This window comes from Colobus angolensis, unplaced genomic scaffold (genome assembly GCF_000951035.1).
Source record: "Colobus angolensis palliatus isolate OR3802 unplaced genomic scaffold, Cang.pa_1.0 Scaffold309, whole genome shotgun sequence".
NCBI classification, from domain to species: Eukaryota; Metazoa; Chordata; class Mammalia; order Primates; family Cercopithecidae; genus Colobus; species Colobus angolensis.
This window is the reverse complement of record NW_012116366.1, coordinates 1349898-1359441: the sequence shown is the minus strand read 5'-3', so window position 1 is coordinate 1359441 and position 9544 is coordinate 1349898. Positions and strand designations below refer to the sequence as shown.

Here is a 9544-nt window from a genome sequence, read left to right as displayed (position 1 = left end):
CTACTCAGTATTCTGTGGGATTACAATTTGTCTTTTACTGTGATGAAACATTAAAATTTTTCTTAAGATATTTTTCTGACCAAGTATAATTTTTAAATAAACTCACACATTCCGTTTCCTCCTGTTCAGATGGTCAAATTCAAAACTGCAGTGTTACTTCTCTTAAAGATAAAAAGGGAAGGCTCTCTTTTAAGTGAAGTGGTCCCATAATATGAAGTGGTCCTTTGGAATTAATTGAATCAGTAGCAGCAACTTGAGGCCTGACCAAAGGAAAATTGTAAAGTGACTAGTGTCCACTGCTTTTTGATTTAGTATAGCATTTTCCCCCTTGAAAAGGTAACACTTCCTCACAAAACGATCTGATGCTTATTAACATTAAGCTGCAAATGACTGAGAACTTTGACATATAGTTATTTTGGAGCATTTTGCATTTTAACACCCATCATACCCAGATGACAAGTGGAAAGATGCTGGTTGTCAGTCAACATGACTATTCTTAAGTCAGTGGGAGCTCTATCCCATAATATACATAGATATTGGAGCTGTGAGGCCTTTTGTAGTATGGCTGCTTAGTTACGACTCCACAAGGATGTTCCAGGCATTCTGGATTTCAAAACTTTGGGGCAAACATTCTATTAGTGCCCTTTGGAAAAAGAATCTATTTTCAGACTCAGTCATTTGCTTTGAAGTTCACTGTTCGTACTTGCAGATGACTGGTGGATATAATATTTTCCAGGCGTGGAAGAAAACCCAGTCCTGAGTCTCTAATGAACCTCAGTACTGATAAATGAGAAATAAGAATTGGATTCCTGACAAACTTGGGTTTCAGTCCTTGGTTCTTAGTTGGGGAGCTGGCCATTTTAATAGATGGGGGAAGACAAGGAAATATCTGAGAAGCAAATTCTGGGTTCATTTTGGACTTCATTGCTCACCTAAATTCTGGGTCACCAGAAGTGAAGTGCCTCAATATCCCTCCCACACCAGGATTACATTCTGTTTACCATTTCTACAGAATCGGGCTTTTCTCAGAGTTTTCAATCCCTCATTTCACCTCGGGTAGTGCCATAAAAATGTTATTAGTATCTCTAGTTTGCAGATGTGAAATCCAATTTCTTGTATTTTGGGGTCCAGTGTGTTTCCTGTCACTGTGTATTCTTTTTCAAGAAATGATATAAAATAGTTAGACATTGTATAGTACCTTAAACTTTTAAAATCACTTTCATATTGATTGACTGTTGATCTCTCAAGATGAGGAAAAATGAGTCTAATGTTAAATATCCAGTCCCATGTAACACAAAGCATATGTCAGGATCACACTAAAGTGTGGGTCTTCCCACTGGGCACCTGTCTTTATGCTACAGATGAGCAGGTCTTCTCTGTGGTAATCTAGGCTCTTTGAAAGTTCTTTATGAATGTGCATACAGATAAAAGTGTCAAAAGATGAGATCTGGGTGTTGAAGAAAATAAAAGATGGAAAAGAGAGAAGGAGGGCTGATTCAAGAGGCAACTGAGTATAGTGAAATAAACACTGGTCTGGGGCTAAATATTAACAAGAGCTATTATATATTGAATGGTTTCTATGTACTGGGCACAGTGTGAAACCCTATGTTGACTTTCTCCATGAATCTTAATAATAGCCCTGTGATGAAGATCCTATCACCATCTCTGTTTTACAGATGAAGAAACTGAGGCTTGGAGAAATTAAATAGGCCATCCAAGTTTACACAGTTAAGTACTGAAGCCAGGATTAAAACCATCATGCTCTATTGCTTCTCATTATATGAATCCCATAAAAAACTTCTTGGTCTTGGTCTGTGTTTACTAAGCAGAGGCTAGGCTGGCTAGTTTATTACTTCTTTGTAACACTTGTATTTGAAACCATAAATCAATAAACTACTCCTCCGATTTAATTAAAAATAATAGCTAACCTGTACTGAGTGCTTACTAGGTGCAAGGCTTGGTTTCAAGCACTTGACGCATTTAATCCTCACAACAGTTATCACTCATTTAATCATCACCACAATCTTTGAGGATGTTACTATCTATTAATAACTCTATTTAACAAGCAAGGAAATATAGCCCAGAAAGGCTCTGTACTTGGCCCAAGTTTGCAGAGCCAGCCAGTAGTAAAGTCACTCTGAATCCAGGCAGTCTGGCATTGGCGTCTAAACTCATAACCACTCTTCTGTACTGGCACTATCTTTATTTTATTTTATTTTCTCCTTTTCACATGGTTATGAATTTTCTGAGGTTAAATCAGTGTGAAGAGAAAGGCCTGGCATAGAAATAGAGGTGCCTGAAGGCCAAGACAGGAAAGAGTCACTTTCCCACCTCCCTCTGGGAAGATCTCACTGAGTCTGTGTATTCAGTGGGTGTGTCGCCTCTTACATTTACTGTTTTGACAAATGACCAGAGGATCTTATGGGCCTGGGTAAGGTAAGTCTTTCCTAAGAAATAGTCTACTCATGGTATGATGGCGCATTTGGTGTCTGAGCCTGCAAGTCCAGGAGAGAAATTCTGAACCAGGAAATATTTTTTAAGCTAATGAATGTCACCCTCTAAGGTTTTTTAGGAGATGGCCTGCTGATTTCCCTGGAGATACTCTGGGCCCACAATTGGCCATATTTTAAAAGATTCCCCACATGTTCCGTCCAATATAATGAAGTGCAAATTATGTAGTGCAGGTGTGATGCTACAAGATCTCAGAAGGCAGGGAGTGTCAGGTGGATTAGTGACAGCTTCAATTATGTGGAGGCATTTGAATGGAAAGAGAAGGGATGAGGCTCGAGTTGAAGATGAGGCTATGGTGGGTGAGGGTGGGGGACACAGGCATAGAGAGAGAGGTCGCCTCTAAGAAGACATCTCTGCTTGGGAGCAGTGAGAACAGGTGAGCAGATAAGGAGAGGCTAGATGTTGGAGGGAATAGAGAGTTCACAATTAACATTGGAGAGAACAAGGAGCCAACGTCAGGATGAAAGCAGTGTTGAAGGGAGATGATTCCAGTAGGAGTGTCTGGTGGTGTATTTTTGGAGGGCAAGTCATTTGTTCCAAGAGACGTATGGTAGAGTAAATTTAGAAACCTGAGAATAAAAATTGAGGTTAAAAGGCCAGGCACGGTGTCTCACGCCTGTAATCCCAACACTTTGGGAGGCTGAGGCGGGCAGATCATAAGGTCAGGAGATTGAGACCATCCTGGCTGACACAGTGAAACCCCGTCTACTAAAAATACAAAAAAATTAGCTGGGCATGGTGGCCGGCACCTATAGTCCCAGCTACTCGGGAGGCTGAGGCAGGAGAATGGCATGAACCCCAGAGGTGGAGCTTGCAGTGAGCCAAGAGTGTGCAACTGCACTCCAGTCAGGGCGACAGAGCGAGACTCCGTCTCAAAAATAAATAAATAAATAAATAAATAAATAAAATAATAAATAAATAAATATTTTATTTTATTTACTCTTTTTCGATTTTGCTTCCGAACATCCTGCTCACCGTTGTCAAGAACTTTAAGGGCAGAGGCCAGGTACACCAGGGGTTGGAAAAACCACACTAGGCAAAGAACTTGCGTCAAAATCGGGACTGAAATACATTAATGTTGGTGATTTAGCTCGAGAAGTCTGATCATCGGATATCATGGAGTCTGGCAAGGTGGCTTCTCCCAAGAGCATGCCGAAAGATGCACAGATGATGGCACAAATCCTGAAGGATATGGGGATTACAGAATATGAGCCAGGAGTTATAAATCAGATGTTGGAGTTTGCCTTCCGATATGTGACCACAATTCTAGATGATGCAACAATTTATTCAAGCTACCGTTGATGCAGATGATGTGCGATTGGCAATCCAGTGCCGCGCTCACCAGTCTTTTACCTCTCCTCCCCCAAGAGATCTTTTATTAGATATCGCAAGGCAAAGACATCAAACCCCTTGGCCACTGATCAAGCCATATTCAGGTCCTAGGTTGCCACCTGATAGATACTGCTTAACAGCTCCAAACTATAGGCTGAAATCTTTACAGAAAAAGGCATCAACTTCTGTGGGAAGAATAACAGTCCCGCGGTTAAGTGTTGGTTCAGTTACTAGCAGACCAAGTACTCCCACACTAGGCACACCAACCCCACAGACCATGTCTATTTCAACTAAAGTAGGGACTCCCATGTCCCTCACAGGTCAAAGGTTTACAGTACAGATGCCTACTTCGCAGTCTCCAGCTGTAAAAGCTTCAGTTCCTGCAACCTCAGCAGTTCAGAATGTTCTGATTAATCCATCATTAATTGGGTCCAAAAACATTCTTATTACCACTAATATGGTGTCATCACAAAATACTGCCAATGAATCATCAAATGCATTGAAAAGAAAACATGAAGATGATGATGACGATGATGATGATGATGACTATGATAATTTGTAATCTAGCCTTGCTGCATGTAACGTGTATACTTGGTCTTGAATTCATTGTACTGATATTAAACATGCATGCTGGATGTTTTCAAGTTGTGCTTTAGAAAACTTTAATAATATTTAATGAGTAAATACAGTTACCATACTTTTCAATTGAAATGAAGGTTTTTCATCAGACTTAAAAGTGTAAGAAAAATAAAGTTGTCATTCATTACTTTAAAAAAAAAATTTACCCTTTTTCACATGGTTATGAACTTTCTGAGGTTAAACCAGGGTGAAGAAAAAGGCCCAAAGTAGAAATAGAGGTGCCTGAATGGCAAGACAGGGCACAGCCACCTTCTCACCTCCCCACCTCCCTCTGGGAAGATCTTACTAGGTCTGTGTGCCCCGTGAGCGTATCCAATCTTGCATTTACTGTTCATGAGAAATGAGTATTTGTAGCTGTGGACTAATTTAATCCTAATGAGCCACTAGCCCATTAGATTTGGAACTATTGCGCCATCCTAGGATTGCACTGAGAGCTGCCCTTATTTGGGTGGAGCCACTCTCTACCCCAGGGCCACTGAAGGGAGATCCGTGGGAAGCATCTGCTCAGTGACGGTTTGCTTTTGTGCTGCAGAAGAGGGAGAGGACAATGTCATTTTGTTTTTGGAACTGGTCCCAGGTACAAAGACATTGTGCTTGCTTCTCCTTCTCTCAGCACCTGTTGCTGGATGACTGAGATTCAGACCTGTGCCTGCTTCTGCCATTCCTTTGTGCTCCTTGGGCTCATAGTCATAGAGTCCGACTTTTTCTGGAGCAGACTCATTAGAATGGCCATCTCCTAATTTCTGTCTTCTGGCATCTCTAGTTGTTTATTCTTTAAATGCTGGCATTTTCTGTCCAGTGTTGTAGCCTCAGTCATCTCCTCCCCCCACACTTTCATGCTCAGCGTGAGCTCTTCTAGAACCAGGTATTCACTACCATCTATGTGCTGGTGACTTCCATGGCTGTGTCTCCTGTCCAGACTGCCTTCCCAAAGTAGAGTAAGACTGGGAGTCAGGAAAGCTGGTCCCAAAGCACCACAGGAGCCAGTCACCTTTGTCCTTTTCAGAGACAAAGACTGCAGCCCATCTTTGCCTGATCATAGTAAAATAAATGGCCATGATTATTGGTGGGTGGGGGTAGGGATGGAAGATGAGTAGACAGAGATGAATCATTATGTATTCATCTCTAACACTGGAAAGACAATGGCTAATTCTGCAGTTGGTTGAAGCCACAGATGCAGAACCTATGGATACAGAGGGCCAACTGTGTATATTATATTTATGTAACTCTTTTGAATTTTTACTAAATAAACACACCCATGTAACCGTCACTTAGGTGAAAAATACATTACCACCACCCCACAGGCTTTCCTTTTGCTGTCTTCTGGTGAGGACTCCTTCCCAAAAGGTAACCTATTCTATCTTTATATAAGATTTGTAGCAATGGAATCATCCAGCCAGTGCCATTTTGTGTCTGGATTCTTTCTCTCAACATTATGTTAGATACTTGTGGGAATAACTGTTGTTCACAAGTACAACAAGATCAAGAACAAGTTTATTCTAAATATGCCCAAGTTATGTATCCTGTTGGTTGATAATGAACATTTGCTGTTTTCAGTTTCTGGTTATTTCAAATTATGTACTATATTCTTGCACGTGTCTTTGGTGCTCGTAAACATGTATTTCTGTTAACTGTGTAACTTGAAGTGGGAGTGCCAGGTCAAAGGGTATGTGTATTTTCAGATTTAGTAGATAATGATAAAATGTTTTCTAAAGTAGTTTCATCCATTTGCATCCCTACCAGCAGCAATGGACAATTTCCATTATTCTACATCCTCACCCACATTTGTTATAGTCTATTTTGAAACAAAAAATAGCCAATTTGGTGGTGTATAATGACATCACATTGTGGTTTTAAAGTAGATTTTTGTAATTACTAGTAATATTGTATACAATTTTATATGTTCATTAGTTATTTGGATATCCTCTTTTATAAGTATCTTACTCATTAATTTAGGCTGGTTGCTGGGTTTTTAAGTCGATTTTCAGTATTTTTTCATATAATCAGAATACAAGTCCTTTGTTGAAGATCTGTGTTGCAAATGTCTTCTATTTTTCACTCTCTTAAAATTGTCTTTGGATGAACAAAGCCTGTCTTCTGATAAAGAGAATAATATATTCCAATTTGTGATCTTTTCCTTTGTGTTTAATTTTTTGTTTTGTTCTATGTAAGAAAGGTTGTAAAGGTATGTTCTTATGTCATCATCTAGGAGCTTTGCTGTTTTATCTTCCACATTTGAATCCAGTCTATGTGGAAGTGATGTGTGTGTGCATGACATGTGGTAGGGGATTAAGATTCATTTTTTAAAATAGGGATATCGGCCAGGCACGGTGGCTCACGCCTGTAATCCCAGCACTTTGGGATGCCGATGTGGGCAGATCACTTGAGCCCAGGAGTTCGAGACCAGCCTGGGCAGCATGGCGAAACCCTGCTCCACTAAAAATACAAAACTTAGCCAGGAGTGGTGACGTGTGCCTGTAGTCCCAACTACTTTGGAGGCTGAGGTGGGAGGGTCGCTTGAGCCCAGGATGTCAAGGCTACAGTGAGCCAAGACTGTGCCACTGCACTTCAGCCTGGGCCACAGAGTGAGACCCTGTCTCAAAATATATGTGTATATATATATCTCATTTACTCAGAAACCATTTAATGTAAAGCTCATCTTTTCCTCAGCACACTGCCGGTGTTCTCCTCCCAGATTGCAGTGGCTATTGTAGGCCTTTTGAATTTTCCTACCAATTTTTGAATCATCTTGTCATTTTTCATTGAAAAATTTCAGCAAAGATTTTTGATTGTGATTGTATGGAATCTATAGATCAATATAAAGGAAAAATGATACCTTTGCAATGTTGAGTCTTCCATTACTTAATTATAAAATTTCCTTTCCCATATAAGTTTTTATTTTCTCCCAGTAATGTTTTCTTGCTTTCTGTATTGAGTTTTGCACATCTTTTGTTAGACTAATTTCATGGTATTACTTTTTAAAATAAAAATATTATTTAAAAATGATATCATATTAAAAAGTTTTATTTTCAAATTCCTTTTGGCTGGTAGGTACAGTAATCTTTTCTTAGCCATGTTTTTGATTTCTGGGGTTTCAGTTACCCATAGTCAACTGTGGTCCAAAAATATTTAATGGAAAATTCCAGAAATAATTTATCACTTTGAAACTGTGTCATTCTGAGTGATGAAATTTTGTGCCAACCTGCTCTGTCCGCCCTGGGATGTGACTCATCCCCTTGTCCAGCATGTCTACACCGTCTATGCTACTTGACCGTTTAATCACTTAGTGGCTGTCTTGCTTATCAGATTGACTGTTGCAGTATCACAACAGTTGATATGTCTAAGTAACCCTTATTTTATTTAATAATGGTCCCAAAGTGCAAGAGTAGTCATGCTGGCAATTCAGATATGCCAAAGAGAAGCCATAAAGTACCTCCTTTAAGTGAAAAGGATAAGTTTATCATAGGTATGTAGGTATAGGAGAAAACATACCACATATAGGGTTCAATACTATCCATGTTTCAGGCATCTACTGTGGGGCTTGGAATGTATTCTCTATGGATAAAGCAGGAAGGCAGGGGGGCAACTGTACATAAAAATGCTTTTTTTTGGTATTTTATATCAACAACTTTGCTAAATTCACTGATTAATTCTAATAAGTGATATATGTGTTCTTCTGGATTTCTACATATCATCTGTTAATACTGACAATTTTATTTTTTCCTTTCCGTTTCTTATACCATTTATTTCTTTTTCTTGTTTTGTTCCATTGGTTAGCTCAAGGTTGAATTAAAGTGGTGATGGCTGGCATTCTTGTTATATTCCAGATCTCAGGGGTAAAGCTTTTAATATTTTGTTGTTAAATATAGTGTTTGTCATAGGTTTTAAAAATATACACCTCATTAAATTAAGGAATTTTCTTTCTAATTTTGCTGACATCTAAAAAAATCACAAATGGATGTTGAATCTTATCAGATATTTTTCTGCATCTATTGGGATGAAAATATGAGTTTTTGTCCTTATTCTGTGAATGTGGTAAGTTACAATGATTAATTTTCAAATGTTAGACCAACCTTAAATTCCTACAATGAACTCAGTTTGATTGTGATGAACTACCTTTTTCATATGTTGCTAAATTCCATTTATTTAGAATATTTGCATCTATATTCATAAAAGAGATTGGCTTGTCTTTTTTCTCTTAATATCCTTGTCAAGTTTTGCTGTCAATGTTATGCTAGTCTTGTCAAAGGAATTGGGAAGTATTATCTCTTTTTATATTCTCTAGAAAAGCCTGTGTGATATTGGCATTATTTCTTCCTTAATTATTTGGAAGAATTTACTAGCGAAGGTCTCTGGGCTTTTTCTTTGTGGAAGGTTTATAAATTATGGATGCTTTTTAGAATAGATTTCAGTTCAATGGTTGATGTGGCTTAAATATTTGTACCCCCAAATCTCGTGTTGATATGTAATCCCCAGTGTTGGAGGTGGGACCTGGTGGGAAGTGCTTGGGTATTGGGGGTGGATCCGTCATGCCTTGGTGCTGTCCTCTCGATAATGAGTGAGTTCTTGCGGTATCTCGTTGTTTAAAAGTGTGTGGCACATCCCTCTCCCCACTCTCTCTCTTGCTCCTACTTCCACCGTGTGAGTTGTTCGCTCCCCCTTCATGATGCACCACGATTGTAAACTTCCTGAGACCCTCACCAGAAGGCAAGCAGATGCTGGTGCCATGCTTCCTGTATAGTCTACAAAACTGTGAGCCAATTATCCTCTTCTCTTTATAAATTACACAGTCTTAATATTTCTTTACAGTAATGTAAGAGTGACCTAATACACTGGTGAAATTCTCTATATCCCAATCTATTTTCACAAACATATTAAACAGTTATTTCAACATCTAACTCCAGTACTGGGATTACTGCTGGGTCTGCTCCTATTGTATTTTAACATTTTATGCTTATTTGATCTTTCTTCTTGCCATGCCTATTGAGTTTCTGTTTAATGTCAGGCTTTGTGTATCAAAATCTATAGGTAATCTCATGGATGTGTTATTCTTCTCTGGAAG

The 9544-nt window shown here is 39.1% G+C and overlaps 1 protein-coding gene across 1 annotated transcript; it reads left to right on the top strand.

Moving 5' to 3' along the window:
- Nucleotides 1–3627: 3627 nt before the first annotated feature.
- Nucleotides 3628–4608, top strand: LOC105517842 (transcription initiation factor TFIID subunit 9-like). The gene is given in 2 exon segments (XM_011950569.1): nt 3628–3800; nt 3802–4608. Coding segments are annotated over 2 exon segments (777 nt in total). The 3' UTR covers nt 4406–4608.
- Nucleotides 4609–9544: the final 4936 nt, after the last annotated feature.